The sequence below is a fragment of the Lates calcarifer genome, linkage group LG8 (genome assembly GCF_001640805.2).
Source record: "Lates calcarifer isolate ASB-BC8 linkage group LG8, TLL_Latcal_v3, whole genome shotgun sequence".
Lineage (NCBI taxonomy): Eukaryota > Metazoa > Chordata > Actinopteri > Centropomidae > Lates > Lates calcarifer.
The window spans coordinates 21,606,400-21,626,004 of record NC_066840.1 but is presented as its reverse complement, the minus strand read 5'-3'; the positions used below and the strand labels follow the sequence as shown (position 1 = coordinate 21,626,004).

General features: G+C 38.4%; 1 protein-coding gene across 10 annotated transcripts in view; it reads right to left on the bottom strand.

The window, feature by feature from the left end:
- prom1a (prominin 1a) overlaps positions 1-19,605 on the bottom strand; it is a 79,698-nt gene that overhangs the window by 4,886 nt on the left and 55,207 nt on the right. Inside the window, exons 7-27 of one of the 10 annotated variants that reach the window (XM_018702997.2) lie at positions 17,550-17,779; positions 17,392-17,466; positions 17,216-17,279; positions 16,710-16,869; positions 16,090-16,242; positions 15,417-15,540; positions 14,464-14,567; positions 13,611-13,695; positions 10,351-10,497; positions 8,676-8,747; positions 7,914-8,006; positions 6,056-6,073; positions 5,429-5,482; positions 5,260-5,340; positions 5,109-5,177; positions 4,504-4,593; positions 3,858-3,973; positions 3,029-3,052; positions 2,540-2,608; positions 409-511; positions 158-208 (exon numbers count right to left, since the gene is read on the bottom strand). In XM_018702997.2, the coding sequence (XP_018558513.1) occupies positions 442-511; positions 2,540-2,608; positions 3,029-3,052; positions 3,858-3,973; positions 4,504-4,593; positions 5,109-5,177; positions 5,260-5,340; positions 5,429-5,482; positions 6,056-6,073; positions 7,914-8,006; positions 8,676-8,747; positions 10,351-10,497; positions 13,611-13,695; positions 14,464-14,567; positions 15,417-15,540; positions 16,090-16,242; positions 16,710-16,869; positions 17,216-17,279; positions 17,392-17,466; positions 17,550-17,779 (1,898 nt within the window). In that variant the 3' untranslated portion in view covers positions 158-208; positions 409-441. Of the gene's footprint in view, positions 1-157; positions 209-408; positions 512-2,539; positions 3,417-3,857; positions 3,974-4,503; positions 4,594-5,108; positions 5,178-5,259; positions 5,341-5,428; positions 5,483-6,055; positions 6,074-7,913; positions 8,007-8,675; positions 8,748-10,350; positions 10,498-13,610; positions 13,696-14,463; positions 14,568-15,416; positions 15,541-16,089; positions 16,243-16,709; positions 16,870-17,215; positions 17,280-17,391; positions 17,467-17,549; positions 17,780-19,605 lie in introns of those variants that run through there. The other 9 variants (XM_051072531.1, XM_051072533.1, XM_051072536.1 and 6 more) reach the window with 9 other exon arrangements.

Genomic DNA, 19,605 nt, shown 5'->3' with positions numbered 1-19,605 from the left:
GGTTAGGGTTAACCCTAACCCTAACCCTAGAGAGTAAGGAGGAACAAGCACATGTAGCATTTCTCCTCTACAACACACTGACTAAGCCGTCACAAGTATAAAAATACTGTGAAGACATTTACGGTTCGTTAGTGATTCCAAAATTAGCTTTTCTCACCATGATGGTTTTCCTGCAAAGTCACTGTGAGCAGAAAAGGACTAAAACAGGCTGTAAAGAAGTGTTAGAGAGTTGGGTTAGAGTGGTACATAAGGAATACAAAGAAATAAGGTTAATAACAGAGGGGAGAGATGGATGGTGTGATGACAGCAGACAATGAGAAGACAGCTGTGTGGAGGAAAGGTCTAAGGAAGGAGTTAAAGAAATCAGTGTTAGCGAGATGGAGGTCTGATTCGTTGGTTTTCCGGTACCTTTCAGGAGCCAGAACAAGAGCCGGCTCTCTGTCACCAGTCGATGTGCCTCGGAGGAGCCGAGGCCCGCGGGAACCTGTTCATAGTGTCATAGGTAGGGATGCTACCAGCACAGGAACACACACATACATACACACACACACAGGGCACAACATTAACAACACAGACAGAGAATTTAACCATCACTTTTTTGTGAAACCACTACTTGCTTCATAATTGGCAAATAGGAGCAAGAGGAGTGGATCAAGAGGCAGAGAGCAAAGCAGCTTCATCAACATCCTCTGAGGGATGAGGATGGATAAACTGTATGGTCAGTTATAGGGGCAGTAAGTACGTTTCTTAAAGCACCAATACTTAATTTCCAGCTGCTGCAGTGTTTCAGAGTGAAAAATCCTAAAATACTTGCCTCTATGATATAATTATGACTTTACATTACTTGTTTCCAGCCAACACAGTTTAGAGCGAATGAGAGGAGTTAAGTATCAGTGTTTCAATAGCCTCTGATTATTGAAAAAGGTCATATAGTAGATTACTTAGTGCCCCCTTTAATATCCTAATGTTTGCCCAGTGATTTGTAGATTTCATTCCAAAGTCTTGCATCCACTTTAAGAAAAAAACAGAAATGTATTGTACAATATTTATTAGAAAATGACAAATCCATCTTTGAAAATGTTCCAGGTAAAGACTTCAAAATGGTAAATAAATTACTTTTTTCCTTCCCAGTATAGCAAATTCAAGATGTAGTTAATTCCTCTTGGAATGAAAAGTCAAGTTTAGTTTAAAGACTTGACAAACGATCAGCTAGTGCCTTGTCTTGTCTATAATTTGGCTGTTTTGCTCTCTGCCTATAGCCTCTGTTACAGTAGGTTGGTTGGCCAAATGCATCCCCGTCCAAATGCAACTTAAAAATATATAACATGCAGTTAGACGTTGTGTTAAAATAAGGAGAAAATCAAAGGAGCAGCATTCTCAGCATCACACCAAAGCTTGACATGCTTGCCTCTCTCTGAACAAAATGATCAGGTGTACATTCATCGGACTTTGGCTGACTCTAAACGAGAGGAAACAGGAAGATTTTTCATTTCACACAAGCGTCCCTGTGTGTACACAGAGCGTGCAGTAGGTTAGTTAAATGGTAAGAGTCCCCAAACACCACACAGAAGAACATTTGACAACAACACAGACAGAAGTAATGGTAGCAAAAATATTAAGATGAGACTGACTGAGCAAACAATTTGCAGCAGTAAATTCCTTGTTTATTTCTTATGTTTGTTGTATTGCTGCAATATTTATGCCAAAATATTTCTAAGGAACAGTTTGACATTTTGGGAAATACATTCTCTTTGTAAGAGTGAGGTGAGAAGGTTGACACCAATTGATCACCAACTCAAGCATGGCATTTCATTAAAACAATGATTGTGAACCTCAGGGTGGAGCTAGAGGAAAAGTCAGAGGATCACCAAAGGGTCAGTCCTCTAGGGAACACGATAACAAGACAGCAATTTGTGGCTTTGGGAAGAGTTACATGCCAGAATATTTTCTCAACAAACAGCAGAACACCTCAGTTGTTATGCCTAGTTGTTGTTTGCAAAATACACCTGTTTAATTAGTGATATTGAGAGGTGTTGCTAGGTAGATTTTTTAACTTTAGACAGAGTCAGGTTAGCTGTTTTCCCCTGCTTCCAGCCTTTATGCTAAACTAAGATCTCCTCTTATAGCTCCAGCTTCATACTCAATGCACAAATCAGTTTCAGTTTTCTCATCTAACTCCTGGAAAGAAAATAAAAATTCCCAAAAATATGTTCCTTGAAAGCACTTGATGGCATATTCCTAAAAATGGTACCTCATGATTTGACTTTTTCAGTACACACATGGCAAAACACAACATGTCATTTTGGATGTTTTATTATAAAAGCTACCATTACTTGTCAGCTTTCATGTTATCACCCAATTTGCTGACCTCCAGATATGTGTGCATGTGTGCGTATATATAGGTGCAATGAATCAGCTCCCTCAAAGCCATGCATTGTGTCTGGCCACGTCATTATTCTTGTGAGAAAAAAAACCCATTTCCCCAGGCATGCCTCCACTCCCCATCACATGCAGTCATCAGGATTAATATAACTTTTACCTTGTCATCATAGGATTTGGGATACCTTGTGAACGCTCACTATGATAACCATTATTACCAATTTCCATACTGAAAACAAAATATTGTATACAAAAAAAGGAATGAAAAATGTAATGTGAGAGACATGGCATGCTGATCAAACATTTAGAGTAAAAATGCTTTCTTTTTTGAGTAGCCAAACTTTGTAAGATGTTAGGACATAAACTTTTTTTAAGTATAAACCATAGTGTTTTATTTACAGTTATAACTTACAAAAAACAGGTGGACTTGTAAGGTAATGATTGCAAGAGCCCTTCATGAAAGGTAAGGGGCACTTTTCAAAGGTAGCACACGACAAGAAGCCACACCATCCACCCATAAGAGCAATTCCAAGCTTAAAAACATAAACCAGCACCAAGAATTTAGTAAACAAGTCTATGTACAAGATCCAGAGAAAAGCACAGAGTGATAGAAGTTGAAAAGGAGAGGGAGGTGGGTAAAGTGTCTTACGTTTTCATGGGAATTGTCTCAATGCTATGAAGATACACAAAAGAAAAAAAACAACAAAATAAAAATGTTATTGGAATGTTCAGCAATAATGCACCAGAAGGTTGCCTGTAATCCAGCAAAGATCACAAGGCAAAAAACTCAACTGATGGATTGAGACACTATGTGACGACTGCTGTGTTTGCTTAAAGCCATGACCAAATGAGTCCGGAGAGGGTGAACAAAAGGTCCATGAAGAAATATGAATTGACAGAATGCATCAATGTTTCTTTGTAAAGTGCCAAGTGCTTGACAGAGTGGAACGAAACCAAAAAAAATAAAGGATGTGGAAGATGGAAATAGTAGAAATGGTTATCACAAAGTAAAATGCCAAGTCCCAGAAACAGAGGAACTACAAGGAAGAGAAAAGGGAAGAAAAAAAAAATCAACAATAAACCAGTACAGCTACTATGACAAAAAAAAGAAGCATTGAAAAGGTTATTCATCTTGTATCTGAATCTAAAACTCAAGATTGTCAAATAATATTCAAATTCTTGAAGTGGCTGAATTAGCAAACTACAAACTAAAAGAGGAAATTCTGTCTTATGATTTGCAGTTAAATTGAACATTATTTGCAGTGAGTAGGGAAGAATAAGAAGCTGAGGAAAAATGAAGGATGTCCTGCAACCATGTACAGCATTTAAATGTTGTACTGGAATAACTATAATACATATTACCTTGTGTAATTACTGCAAATTTAAAAAGTAGGTATCCAATCAGGGCATCATATCATATTCTATAAACTAAAAAATAAAAGTGCTTTTAATGCAGAATAACAACAGTATCTACTCACTCATCGTAAACATCCTCTGTGTCCATCCTGCGGTAGTACTTGGCTAGTTTCACTGCCAGGATGATGCTCGGGAGCAGGAAGAGAGTGCTGCAGCCCAGGCCCATCCAGAAAACGTTCTGGTGAAAAAGACAAGCGGTTAGACCTGAGATGATCAGTCTATTAATCACCTGACAGGTGCTTTGTGTTTCTGACTTTTGTGTGGATTAAACAAGCAATTTTAAAGATGTATGTTTGGGTTTTCTGGTATTCCAGTGGGTAGTCTTCTCTATTGTCTGACATTTTACAGACCAAAAGAATAATGTGAAGATTTATTGATAATGAGAGAAACTGTTTGCCGCAGCTCTATAAATAGCTGTAAACTGAAGTGACATTTTTTGTATATCCATTTATTGCATATTTGGTCTTTTATCAACTAAGATTTGGAAAAAAAATACAAGTAAACTAAGTTGCAACTAAGGTAAAAATTCTACCAAGAACTGTGAACTTAACTTGAACTTAATAGAGATATATAACCCAAATTAATTACAGTAAAGCTGTTGTGATACAGCACTAACCCCAATGAGCTACTCCCATTGCCTTACAAAACACATTCCTACTCATGTTTATATGGAGTATGTTTCTCTTTCTCTATCTCCAATATCATTACCATAGAGTCGACCAAGAAACTGCAAGCTATGATTTCCGCCGTGTCCACCATGTTACTGAAGGGCTTGCATGGTGCAACCTCCATAGCCAGCTACAGAAAACAAGACATAAACAGTGAAGGTCAGAACACAACAGATTCAGGAATACGAGCTATCAACAGTAATACCGCTCCTATACTCCTGTATGTTAAATTCTCTTTCTGCTCACTAACTTTAAGTGTTCAACAACAAGAACATTTTGATTATGTTGTATTGACAGTTCTGAAATTGACAAAACAGCTTCAGGCTTCAAACATCCTATTATTTTTTTATACCTTGTTTTGAATTCCTTAGGTTAACTACAGCAGAAACCAATGTGCCACAAAGCAAATTCCTCAAATTTATAGAGGCTGTAACTGTTATATTTGTCTTCTCTATATTTACTCCCTAACTCTTATGTAACATGCAAAGGTCGTTTTTTTGCCAGTAAATCCCCAAGTAACAGCAGTGTTTGGTTTTGACTGAATGAATGCGGGAGCGAACATATCAGTCGACACTTAGCAACTGAAGCGAAAGTGAGAACCACGTGAGTTTCAACAAGTTAACAAATTAACACACAAACACTTACAGAGGTTTTGACCCATTCTATGTATTGATGGAAGTAGCCAACTATGGTCGCTGTGTATTTTCCTGTTTCCTGTGGAAGATTAGGACATAATGTGAGTTACATGTCATTCACAGATTAAAAATATGTGCAAATAAAGTCGTCCTGTAGTTACCCGATTTATTAAATGTGTAGCATTCTTGGAGATGAGATACTGGGCAGCTTCAATGGCCTCAAGAACTGCTAAGACTTTGTTCTGCAGAGAAGAAACAATGATTTTATGGAGGTTAAGCCTAAATCTAACTCTAGATTTCAGATTTAGACTGGAGGGCTGGTTTACTTACGGGCAGATCTGAGGCTGTTCTCTCCAGGAACCTCATACTCTGGTTCAAGGCACTCTTTAGAAAAGAAGAGCACAAATTAACACCAGCAGTGACAAAGATTAGGGCTAATTTTAACACCCAAAAACATGTCAGTGAAACACATCGGGAGACCAGAGAAGACCAAAACCAACCAACACTTGATGAGCAACGTTATGCTTTTGTTACAGCCATGCTGAAAAATTTTGTGCCAAAATTAAATATCCACAATACAAAGAAAGAAATGAGTCACTTACCTTCGTGATACAGGTTCTTACATACTGTATTATACACTGTATGTAACAACTGAAAACACCTTTCCCTTGATTTTCCCACCAATGATTGAACAGACAGAGTTGTTATCAAATGAAATGAAAAAACATATTATAATATTTCTTTAAGTGGATATTTTATCATATTTTGGTACAAAATCCTTCATGTTCAACACCATGTATGATTTTTATGTTGATGTAAATACAAGAACACAAACACAATATCCTATAACACCATCCAAAATGAGATATATTCTTTCAAATTACAATATGTCAGCATTTAATATCTCTAAATGTTCTAAGTAATGGATGAATAAAGGATGGACACATTTCTGCTTACCCTCGCTCTAACATATTTCTTGAAGTTGAAAGAGAAAAAAAGAAAACAAAGAAAAACATAAAAAGTTGTTGTAAAAGCTGTGTTGACGAACATCACTGCTTGTCTGTATTGCTAGTAGCAGTAAATCCTTGGTGTTATTCAAAAGAATGGCAATTGGCTCTGACAGAGGAAATAAAACTGAATATTTAATTTGTTTTTCACAGACATGACATGCTTGATGACACATGCCTGAGGATCAGAAACACTCTGCTTTTGATGATATTAAATGAAACAGTATATTTCCTCTGTCAAGAATTAATACCTTTTTCTTCAATAGACATTTGCACAAGGATAACACAGTCAATTATTATTCCCATACTCAGATTGGTTTTCGACCTGATCAATCCAAATCATCCAAACCAACACACCTATGCTTAAGTACGACCGTTGACCTGAATAACTTTTGTACTGAACATAGATTATCAGAAGATTTCTTTAAACTAGGTTTAAAGGTGCTATATTTAAGTTTTTGCTATCACCACCTGGTGAACATTAGCATTAAAAGCTATTTACTTACTAAGAGCTTCAGCCATTGTTGAGTTTACAAGACAAGAGGTTAGAATATGCCTTCTGGCAGTGCTACGTTCTCATCCTTGTATGTTAAACTGAGGGCAGACTGGATGCTACAGTGATGCACTATCACAAAGTGGTATTAAGAGCCAGAGCTAGCTGGTTAGCATGCTAACCTCAGTAGAATTGAAGAAGTGATCGAAAGAAGCAAAACAAGACAATGTTGCTTTCCAACACTGGAAACAGCTCTTGGTGAGTGTAGGAATGAATGTGATGCTGAACTCACAATGCTTCTTCTAGACTGGTAAGTAAACAATTAATGCTAACCTTGGCTATGTAGCAATAGCAAAAACTTACATGTAGCACCTTTAAATAACACAGCACTGACATATTATCACCTTATAAAAGTAAACAGTTGCTTATTTACTCATCTAGCATCATTAGTATTAATGTAAGTTGTGTTTCTGGCCATCTGACAAATATTAAATCCTATATTCACTCTCTTTTTAGCTCTGCTTTGGTCTCCGGTGACTCCAGAATAATAATCTGGCTCTTTACATGGTAAGTGCTTTGGTTTCGCCAGCTATTTTCTAACTTTTTTTTGTCTGCAATTTGGTACTGGAGGGTAGTTACAATTGGTTTATTGACGCTTGTGGCCAGAAATTAGGTGAGAACAGTACGGCTCTTGACAGCAAGAGTGAACCAAAACAGGCAAGTTTCAGGCCATGGCACCAAAACAATGAGCTGAAAGATGCTAAAACGCTCCATAGAGCTGAGGGGAACTGCAAAGTTGGGTGATACTATATGTGTTTTCCATTAACTTGCCTCACTCGTCTTTAGTTATTCATTTCACTTCATTTCCCAGAGTGCCTTTAAGCAACCCCCAGTTGAAGTATGTACTACATTTATTTGCAGTGCAAAAGTAGAACAGGAGCTGGAATTTTTCACAACAAAAAGCATCCCTCAGTCAAAACACAACATGCCCTATGGCTGCATTGAATTCTGGTCTTTTGAAGCCAACGTGGGTGAGAAAACTGGCCTACACCTCTTCCGTGCTGGATTTCTGCATGACTGCCAAAATCTGGTGCAAAATATCAAGTCAAAAAAACTGAAAGCTCCTTTTTATAATGCACAGTTCTACTTGCATCATGAATATCATCATGACACTGTTTATGCATAGTTTTGTGGTTTAGGGAGGATGTTTTTGTTTAAGGGGATGACTGGACACAAACGATTTAACCAAAAACCGAGGGTCCAGCCAGGTATGAATATCTGGACTGTAAACAGAGACAACACAGTGGGGCATTACCATGGCCTGCTCCATGGGGGTGATCTGCTGACTGTGGATCTGTCGCAGAGTGCCGATGTGGCCTTTTAGAGCGGTCTGCAGAGGGCCCCTGGGCTGAAACACACAGATGAACACACAGCTTTGGTGAAATATTATTTATCAGAGCACTGGGAGAAATTATATAACAGTATAATTATCTTATATAACAGTGAAAAATCAAAACAGAGAATTGGCATTTTTCTCTCGGTTTTCTCTGATTTTGCTTACATCCAATTACAATCATTTTTTAAAATTTCTCTAATGTCCAAAAAAATCTTTAGTCATCAGGAGAGGTATCAAACTTGATGCTTTAAAGGCACTAGTTCATAGACTATTTAGTTTAAACTTTAAGTAACAGGTAATGCTGCGTGTAGCACCTGTAATTAGAAGCTATAGCATAATTTACAGACAACTGTTTTAACCTGTTTTAAAAGACTTCCTCTGAATTTAAGTAACTCCAAACTCCATCTTTCTGGAGGATCCTAATGGACTCGCCATTTGGAGGTGAATAAATCTTTTGTGTTGCTGGAATCACCTGAAGGCATGGCAGAGCTGTCAGACCCCAATGAGGGACTGTGAATGTGTTTAGGCAAGGCTGTTGAGAGAGCTCGGAGAGCAAGAACACCTAACCCACCAGCACCAAGCACTCCCGTGGCATTTTAGATAAATAGGCAAATCATATTAAAGTGCCAGTGTGCAGTGGATGGTTGTGCGTCAGCCAGTACGGCACAGAGGTCTTCTTACCATGAGGTCTGTCTGGGCCTCCAGTTCCCTGGCATATGAGAGCAGGTCCACCACAGTCACTCCTTTATTCACCTAAAGATAGCCATGTATAAAGAGAAAAAATGCTGTAACCATTCTGATCTGAGCAGCAATATTAAGACAAAACCAATTACATAACTTTTTTAAAATGTGTATATTCCTCCAGCATTTTCTTCAAAAGGAAAAGCTTAAGTACTCCAATGACTTCATTTTAATGAAGAGTAAACATTTACTTTTTAAATGAGAGAGTAATAAATAGGCTTTTTTAACTTACCAAAAAAGTTCGCAGAAAAGCACTGCTGCAGATTTACAGCACAGTTTATCCCGATAAAGAGCTTTCTTCCCATCTCCCAGGCTTTCTCCAACTAACTGGCTAATTTAAATGTTTCATATGTCTTTGCACATCATCCATATTTACAAAGTCAATAACTGTTTCCATCTCACTGAACAAAGTACTGTACATAAGGGACAATTGATCTAATTTTCTATATCATTCAGACAGTGCATTGAATGAATCTGCTTTCCTTCTTTTAACAACAATACCAGATCTCAGCTGGGTACATAAAGATCTTTTCTTTTTATGTAAATTATTCTCTGAGCCATATCATTTTTTTAAAATCATCCTAAATGTAAGTAGTTTTGGTTTAGTCGGTATATCATAAGTCCACTGCTCTTTACTCTGAGCAGAGTCTCTGTCTCGTAGCTTTCTGTGACTTACATTATTATCAGGAAATGTCTCATACTTTCTATTTTTTAATGTCTGTAACATTACTATATTTTCTTTCAAAGAGGTGCTGTGCAGCACACATTTGTTGGACTTTAATTCTGACTTTTGGAATTTGGAGAGTGAGTGGGTTGTGTAGCAGGACAGGTGGTACACTCAAATTAAGTCCTTGAAGCTTTTTTTTTTTTTTTTTCTCTCTCTCTCAGGAAATAAATCTAAGTGAACCTGACAGGTAGCGTTGGAGAAGACAGGGAGTGCCAAGTCCCAGCTTGTTCCTACACACTCTTTGCCTTGGCAGGAGTACTTTTGGATAATCGAGCTTCAGTGGTCCTCAACAGAACCCGGTGTACTGTGTCATGTTGCAGCTCATATCAGGTAAAGCAAAACTGCCTGCAGTATGTTAACTGACAGCAAAGGAGGAGGCTGTTTAACTGAGCCTTAGGAACCATGCTATTCCTGGTAACATACCATTTAAGTACAACTGTAATACAATAATATTAGTATATGTATAAAAAATCTATTATTAATATTTACACAGATCTTTCATTACAAAATGGGGTATGTATAGAGAGCTAACACTAATAAACTGATGCCATATAGCCAAATAACTTGCGAGCTAACTGGTGCAATTCGCAGTAAAATATCACAAAGATAAACTGACATTATTCTGTTTCATATTTAGTCGCTGTATTTTTGTCTATCATTGTGTTTTATGTGTTTTAAGCTCATTTTAATGCTTGTCCCTTTATGTTTCCGCTCCTGCCTGCGTGGTTGTCCCATTATGTTTGTGTGTTTTCCTGTTCATTCATGCACATTTTAAGAGCGTCTGGTTTGCCCTTTCATACTTATGATGGGTCTGCTCATCCAGATGTGTCAGTGTGCATCTCATTGTTTACGTATATGTGTGTGTGTGTGTGTGTATGTGTGTGTCACCTCTTCCAGATAGTCGGCATAGTTGATTTCTGACAGCCCTGCTTCGGAGAAATCCAAGAGGTTCTGCTTCCCCTCGGCCTCTAACAGGATTATTCCTCTCAGGTCGATCTTAACACTGTCCAGCTGACTCACCACATCCTTAGTAAACTGCAAACAAAGAAAGGTACAGCAATAGGTTTGACTGGGCCTGGTGGGTATCTAACACAACTTGATTCTGTCATCTACACATTAAAGCTTTTTCTACTGTGGCTAAGGGCCGAGAATTTTAGTGTTTCTGAAACTAACATCAAAAATGTTTGGTGCTATGGTCCGCAGCTTCTATTTGTGCTTGTCAGGAAAGCTTGGTTATTAATCACAGTTCAAATCTGTGACCAGTAGAGGAATTACTATAAGTGTACATAAATGTGGTTAACATAATGAAAGGCTTACAAAAATGCAAAACAAATGTTAGCACCAAAGTCCTTGAAGATGTGGTTTTGGATGGAAGTCTACATATCCCACTAGAATGCTTTTTTCATGTTTGTTTTTCCAATTTCTCTTCATTCCTACTGTAAGTTGCAGTGTCCTTTGATGCATTTGTTCACGTATTCCTTTCCTTTATTTGGGAGAAATAAATAAATTGTGATGCTGAACTGCAGAATGCATTTTACTACTAACTAATTATTAAACAGCAGTAAAAAGTATCATTTCTATAAATGGATACAAGGTGTCAGAACTTTGTAAAATAATTAATTTGTTAATTTGTTTTACTGTTCTGGCTATAGAGAGACCAAGGTTGGTGATAAATGATTTCCACAATGGATGTCTTGAATAGGAATATGCAATTTCACCACCAAAACAAAAGACATAGGCTTTTTTGTGGCACCATAAAGAGAACACAACAAAAATGTGGCTATAAAGTTGTTTGTTCCTCAGTGGCACTGACACTGTACATTCAGATGGGTTGGATTCCCATAAAACTAAGAACTGTCCAACATATTAAGCTAATGTCACAAGGATGAGATTGATTAACTCCAGATAACAGTTTAAAACAGCACCAAAAACTGTATCTTGAATCCATGCAGTGACTGTATTTCCGACCTGTATGCAGAAATGACGATTTTTAATACTATGTAATACAAAAGTTATTAAATTCCATGAATCTTGAGACGAGAGTCGACTTCCAGTAAATAAAAATCAATTTTTTCTCAACAGGGAAGAGAGAATATCAGGTGTACCTACAAGGAATCTGATTGGTTGATCAATTTAAAGTGCTGGGCGGGTCTTCCAGTCGGTTGTGACGCTCATTGTGGAGGTAATGAAGGTAGGCTACGTCGTGCCTGATACCAGCTACTTGTGCCAAAAAACAAAGTCAAAACTCAGTCAAATTTAATCACCGACACGGCAGGCATATTTGTGCGTGACTTACACTTTCCGAGAATATAATTTTTTCCGGTTGCCACCGCAAATAAACTTGCTTAGAAATCACAGAAAATACACGTTCCTTACAACCCCAGAACTTGCTTAAGAAAGGTCCGGTATTTTAAGTTTTCTTACGAAGTCAAGTAATTTTTAGATAGCTGTCAAAGCATCCAATGTTGCATAGCAAACGGGAACTAGTAATCGTGAATTCGGCGTGTTTATTTTTCCAAAATGTAAACAAACATAGGCTACAACGGTAGCAGTACAACAACAGGTTAATGATGCAGCTAGCTAACTGCTAGCTAAGAGTAGCATGTTGCAAGTGTTTGTGTAGTTGTGGGGATAACAGACTGTTGTCTGAGGCGCGTGTGTCAGCCAGTAAAGGCAGCAATGCACAAGTGTAATTTTAATTTCTGAAGTTTATACACGCACTGGTTACTTTATCTGTAAAATGAAAGGCAGGCTTAACTTGAACAACGCAGTCTAGATTGTATTCATAACGTATATGCATCGTATTTTTAGGTGATGTGTCCCGTTTTACTTCTACAAAGGCAACCATGTCCCCAACCCATGGATTATTAAAATTTAATGGATACTCAGCACAGTAATACACAAATAAGCCAAAGGAGACAAAAGCCAGCCATCCTCACGAAGGACCCACCATACCAAGATCTTGGGTAAGTAGGTGATGTATATACGTTTTCACTGTTTTGTTACTGAAAAAACTTGTTGGCAAGAGTGGCATTACAGTACCATCAAGCTGATGCACCAGTTCGGTAGTGACCAACCTCAGGAGGAGTAATGTAGAAATTTGAGAATTAGGCCAATATCTTTATTTTTGCAGTGACCTGACAGAGGGACATGTTTCACTATGTGAATAAAATTCATGTCATTATTCAGACTAAAGAGAAACAGATATTTGGATATGGAATGGACAAATGAGAGATGAAACAGAGCTTTTTACATGATGTTGTAAGAGAGCCTTAGTGTTACTTTTTTATACAGGTGATAAATATCTTCACTTTTTTGGAAACTTTTGGAAACTTAAAACATTAGCAGGCATTTAAAGGAGGTCAAATGACCAGTGTGCAGAAACAGATGTAGCAGTGGGACATACTTTATCAGCTGTTGGCTAAAATGAGCCAAGACAGTCTTGCCAGTTGGCAGGGAGGCACTGAATGTTTCAGGCCAGCAGAAGTGGCTGGCCCGGGGTTAGAAAGAAACTTACATCAATGTGTAATGTCTCTGGCATATACTGAAGTAAGGGCTGAGGCATGTTGAAGCTACATCAGCAACATACACTTTGCTTTGGCAGCAAAGAAATCATTAGCTAATGTTAATGAAATGCTGTAGCCAAGGATGGAGATCTCTGGACACTCCATTCCTGTTAACTCACTGAGCAACACTGCATACAAGCAGTGAGCATGCAGTACAGTGCATTGATCTATTCTATATTAGGCCCTCATAACAGTATTTTATTAAGATTACTACAGAATACATTTTATAGTATTAGTTTACATTCCTAAAAAAAAAGCAGCAGTACCTGAGTGCTTATTCTAATCATAAAATTGTACTAAGAGATCAGAAAATATGCCTGTAAGTTTATTTAATTTTATATTTGGCTCCATTTACTTTGTTTATAACTTACATTTTTAATCAATTAAATGGTAGCACCCCATATTATCTTAATACCTTGTGTTCTATATGTTTTAGGCATGTGAATTATTAACTCAAATTTCAGATTTAGTTATTTTGCATTAATGTCTCCATCATTTAGTTTCCACTGTTAGGGAAAGGAACAAACCAGTACAAAGACACTCAGACAAGCTACTAGTGGTGTGTCCTGAGTTTTTACTAACCACTGTAGTGTTGAGGAAAGAGGAGATGTTGAAGACTTTGTCCAGACGCATGGCCAAGTAGATGCCTTTGTTCTCTTTGCAAGTACTAAGAAAGACAAACACACAAGAACAACAGCACATGCAGACATGAGAGAGAACGTGTGAACTTATATGTTTCAGTCATAAATAAACATATTTGCTGCCACCAAGTGAGATTGACTGGAAGTACATGACACACTGACATGTTCCCTGATAGAAAACAGTGTAACGTTCCTTAAAAGCCTGGAATATTTGCTAATGTCTCAAAGACAAATGTTCCTGTGATAATGCCATATAGACTCACATAATGTACACAGTATTAGCACTGCTTGCTTTTTAATGTTCAGAGACTCTATTTGGAGGCATAATGACTGTGGGTCTGCCATCCCACTTACTGAGGATATGCAGCTCCTCACTGGAGGGAAATGATGAAAGCTGATGTAATCACTGAGAAAGAGGCTGAAGAACAGTAGTACAGATAGTGTAGAAAAATGATGCTAATTAGCTACTCAAGGTTAATAGCAACTCTCTCTCTCTCATTTGCATCCCCATCAATGGGAATAAAATATTCAGTTGCATTCCTGATCCAACGCCTCCGCCCAAACACAAATTTAAGCAAGATGTGAAAATCTGCATCAACAAATAATTCTACAGACTGTAATTGAATAAATAGCTTCTCTTGCTTGCAAGAGCCATTCAGTTTATAGCCAAATGTAAACATGAAAGACTGATAAGGAATGGACAGTAAGGAGAATAATCATCACCACAGCATTGCTTCTGAAAGGTGGCACATGTAACGCTGTCACCTAAATACATAAAAATGAGTTTTCTTTGCCTGTATAAGCTCTCTGCCGTCAGGTCCAGGTCGGAGTCGTTGTACATGTAGCCAGGGATGAAGTTCTTCCACTCTGGGTTGACCAGATATGGGGTGTCCACAACCTGGAGAGGCAGAAAGAGAACATGTAATCAGTCATTCTCCCGGGAAACAAATTGAATCAATCAGTAAATTATATAAGCTTGACTTAAATTATGCAAAGCAGATTATTCAAGACAGAGACCCAGACAAAGCAGTGTCCATGCTTCACTTTTTCTTGTGTGTTCACTTAAAAAAAAAAAATAAATTAAATCAGGACAAAACTATGCAGCTGAATGAAGTATGCATGCTCAGCAAATGATTCCATTAATTACTATAGTAATGGCTGAACTAATCCTAACTAATATTCCACTTAATACTCTCTTGCTCAGTTAATGGAAGAGAATACATGTTGCTCTGCTTATCAATTTTCCTGTACTGAGGCAGCAAAAAAGCTGAGAGAGACACACAGGGAGGCACAGGGAGAAAATGATGCAAGGTGTCTTTATTGTTTATTGTTCAGTAGTAAAATTGTGATATTTCATTCTCTTCTAACGTTTTCAGATTAATGATACACCATTAACTGAGTGAAATTCCAACAGCATGCCACCCACAAAAGGGAGCAATGGCTACTCTCACAAGCCTGCCCAGGGACACTGACTCGTCGCAGTAAATGGTAAAGAGGAGGAACTGTGTCTTGTCTTTAACTGTCTCACAGATGTGCTCATTTAGGGGTTTAGATATATGAACACAGTGGAATAAAGTTCATACAGTCCAAGGTACTTTGCATGTAACATACTGAACGTTGAAAATATGTTCTTTATTAAGTCAAAATACTACGTGAGATATACTGTACATGTTGTTTTTTGAGTTTGTGCTTGTAATTTTGTGAGGACTTAACCACTGCATCATTTCTGTTTGGTCTCATGACTTGCCTTGAAGAGCTCTTTGGTGTGGAAAGGTTCACAAACAAGTTTCTCCATGTTCCCTCCAGCCAGGAATATGACGGTCACCACTCCCATCAGCACCCAGGAGAAGATGAAACTAAATCCGACGCCGCTGTGGAGAAGAGCAGGCAGGCCCTCAGGTACAGAACAAAGTACAGAAGAGGAGAGATGGGGTACGTGGCAGTAGTGGGGTGGGAGGATTGGAGGTGGCCAAAGGTTTCTCTCACCATAAACAGTGTCAGGCTTAATAGGAGGAAGAGGGGAATTTAAAGGAGCAGGAGTGATTACAGGATCAGTTTACTTTGGTGGACACGCACACAGGACAAAAATCTGGACATTAATAAACGATGGGAACTTACTTGGATTTTTCTGAGGTTTTGAATCTAAGATCTGTTGCTCAGGTATTATATTGTATAAGCTTTATTTAACAGAAGCACCTCTAGATCATCTTCACTCTTTAGTACGCTGCAGTGTTCCTCATATGTTTTAAACAATTATGATTAATTATTATGTGCGGTGGTCTTCTTTCCAAGCAAGTGGAAAGTCTAGTGTGGTAGCAGTAGTAGTGGCAGTTACAATCTTTTGTTGTGGCAAAACTTTCTTTGTTTTCACTCTTGAAACCCACTGAGTCTGTCATCTGTAATTTGCATTGTTGACTTACGCCATGAGCATCGTTCCTCCCGTATTGGAGATGCAGCCTCGTGTTGTAGGCGAGGCGTGTTTGTCATATCCCAGCGTGCCACACAGGAGGCCCAGGTAGTTGAAGGCTAGGACCAGGACCACCATGCAGCAAAGGGAAATACAGCCAATCCACCTGTAAACAGGAGGCAAAGATAAACTGTTAGAGCTTTTACTGAAGGGCTCAAAATAACACAAATAGGACAACGTGTGCTAAAGTATCAGGACCGCAAAGTCCCACCTGCTTACTCACTATAGCTAAATGGGGGTAAAGTAAAAATCTAATGCAACTGATATATCATCTTGGATTTCTCTCCACTGAACTATTTAAAACTGAATTAATGTAGAAGCGATATGAATATTTCATAAATGCAAAATATTAGTTCAGGGTAATATGGTGCACATGAATTTTACAGTAGCTTGTGAAAAGAGTCTGGTCAAGCCAGACATTGTGAAGCTAAAAGCTAAGCATCAGACTGTGCCCACTCTGTAGAGATTACCATTTTTACTGTATCTCGTTTCAGCCTTCCCAAACCTGGCTCTTGATTTATGTGAGGAAACTATTTGTAAATGTACAGCCTGGATGTTAGGATGTTAGTGCACCTGTAGAAGTCCATTTGGTCAATTTCAGGGTAGTGGTCTTCAATTTTAGCGTGGGCATGGCTAATGAAGATGGTGAAGTTGGACAGGCAGCTCTGCACTGGGAACACCTTGGAAAAGCTGCTGATGTTATTGCCAATGCCGTCCACCAAATTCTGTACACCTGTGAGACACATCAATCAGTTAATCTGTTTTTTTTAGTACTTCAAGTAAATGGTCTGTGTAAAGGCCAGCAGCTGCACCAGGTAAAACAGAAACACCCTCATGTTTAATAGTCATGTTTAGTGGTTCAAACTTAAAATCCACTAAATTTTATTTAAACTCACAAGCAGAGGAAGAAGAAAAGAGACATATGGAGTGTGTAAGGAGAGTAAAAAAAACCAAACACAGTGATTCTTGTAATCCATTAGTGTAGTATCACAAACAGTGGGAGGTATTCAGTAAACATAGTGGAATTGCTAGTGTTTGCTTTCAGAAAATAGGTTTTAGAGGTGTAAAATGTGACTTACTCTCTACAACACCTCTGGTTTGTTCAATCACCATTTGTGGTGTGTCATTCAAAGAGGAATAGCCCTGTGAGAGGAAATGTGCAACGTTAAAACATTGACATAGACAAGGGAACTAAATGAAAGTTGGTAGCAGCAGTTAAGTAAAGAGTATCTGTAGGTAAATGGTCCAGGCTCACCCTCTGGACGATAGCGCTGAGGTCCGTCCTCAATACATTGTTCACGTTTTCCAGCGGAGCATTTACACTGGGTAGCTACAAAGAAATAGACAGTGAGACACTGATACACATACACAAAGCGTACTTCCACAGAACATCATAGAACATCAGTTTCGTACCCGTGTGAAGTTGGCGCTGATCTTCAGCTTGGACAGTGACTGGCGGATGTTGCGGCAGAGCTGGGCAGTGGTGGCGTCTGACTCCTCGTCACGACAGCCAGGGTCATTGAGGGTGCGGTTGATGTTGGTCCGGACCAGGCTCAGGTTGAAGTTGAGTTTACCTGTTCCCTCCTGGAGGACTTCCAGAGACACACTGACGTTCTCCAGGGCCTCCTTGGTTTCTCGCATGGCTGCGTTGAAAGAGACCACAGATGAGTGTAAGGAAAGAAGAGGTGGATTTGGTTGCTGTTATGAGGGGGAACCCCAGGACGTGAAGGAAAAAAATATCCATCACAGCAAAGGATTGTCTTAACCTTCCAAAAAAAGTGAAAAGTAGAACAATGGAGTGCAATGTTTTCTCGTTTCCATTGTTGTTGATGCAGCTGGAGTTACCTACTCAACCACACTGAAAACAAGTTAACTGTCCCCATTAGCTAACCCATATTTTGAGGTAGAATTTAAAATAGAATGAGACTGCGAAGCTCAGCTGCAAATGACTCATAGAGTATTCTGAATATTTTATTAAGATCTTTTAGTCCTGTCCTGGGACATTTTGTCAAATTGTTGCAACAGAGCAACAAAGCGCATAAATGCAGACTTCTGTTGCAGGCAGTGAAAAACTGTCAACTAAGAAACCAAACCTAAAATCTTAGTAGCTATTACAATTATGCGTTGATCAGTTAACTATGAGAGTGGCCTAGTGGTTTAACTCATCAGATTTGCGTACATTCATAGCAAAAAGACAGTCCAAATAATGTTACATGAAAAGATAGACTCATACAGGACACACTTTACTTTAAGGACCAGGCCTGAGCCGAGTATAACATATTGAGTTTCAGGTCCAAGCCCTGATACTTGTGATAGAGGTCTATCAAGAGGTCTTGGTATTTGAAGTGTGTCTGTGGTGTGTTCGTATGCTGGTGTGACTAATGTAAGATCTAAAATTAGACCTCTGACTGCCAAACATCACTGCCTTTGGCAAAGAATACCCAAATCAGAAATGTTGTGAATAATGTAAATATATTAGCCTCTCCTATTAAAAATGTCACTGTTGAGTAAATTACTATCTCCCTGGCAACTGAATGCATCACAAGACAACAGCCAAGGTTGGTAAACAATCAGTTAATAGCCTGCAGCAGACTTTTAAAATTAAACAGGATAAAGAATTCAAAAACACTGGCACTGGTGTAAAAGATGCAGGAGTGTAGGAGAGGAAACAGTGAATTTACCATCACATAGCTAAACGCTCAGCAGCACAAAAGGGGATGGTTATGTGCTAAATGCATGAATACCATATTCACTTCTCCTCATCTCTTAGTGTGTTTCTGAAACTACATATCTTGGTCTTTAGCATTTATGCATTTTTTTCTATCCAGTGTTTTACTGGATAGAATATCTGCACCAGACACTGAGATTCTCTGACTGCTCGGCTCAGACCTAGTAGCAACACAATAGTACACAAACATTGAGAACACAAACTGTAATCATATCTGTGGTCAGGTATTCTGCCACCGGAACAATCGACATGCTGCAAGCCTGTAAATTTCATGTAGTTCATATACACCTTACCACTATTTTAATTGATAAAGTAAGTAAATGAAATGATACTTTGATAGTTAAATATTTAAATGATTGATTAATTTGCATGAGACTGCACTGTAAAAAGTTAAAGTTACAGGACTGGTTACACAAAGGAATAACTTTTTATGCTCACTTCACACCAGAGGAACACAATTAGAGCAAAAAAAGGGAGATATCCAGATGCAGGCAGATATCTGGTGATGCCATTAGCTTAAAACTGCACCAGGCAAGAATATTTGTGGAGAAGGAAATCATATGTTTAAATGTGAAAATTGAAAAACTCAGATTCATCATGTTTGCCTATTAAAAACTAGACAGCACCAGCAGAAAATTATCAGTGGAGGCTGGAGGTGGTATAAACTGATTTTTTTTTTTACCACCTTCTTTCCATGATTCTCCATGAGTTAAAAATTCAGATTCAGGTAATGGCACTTCA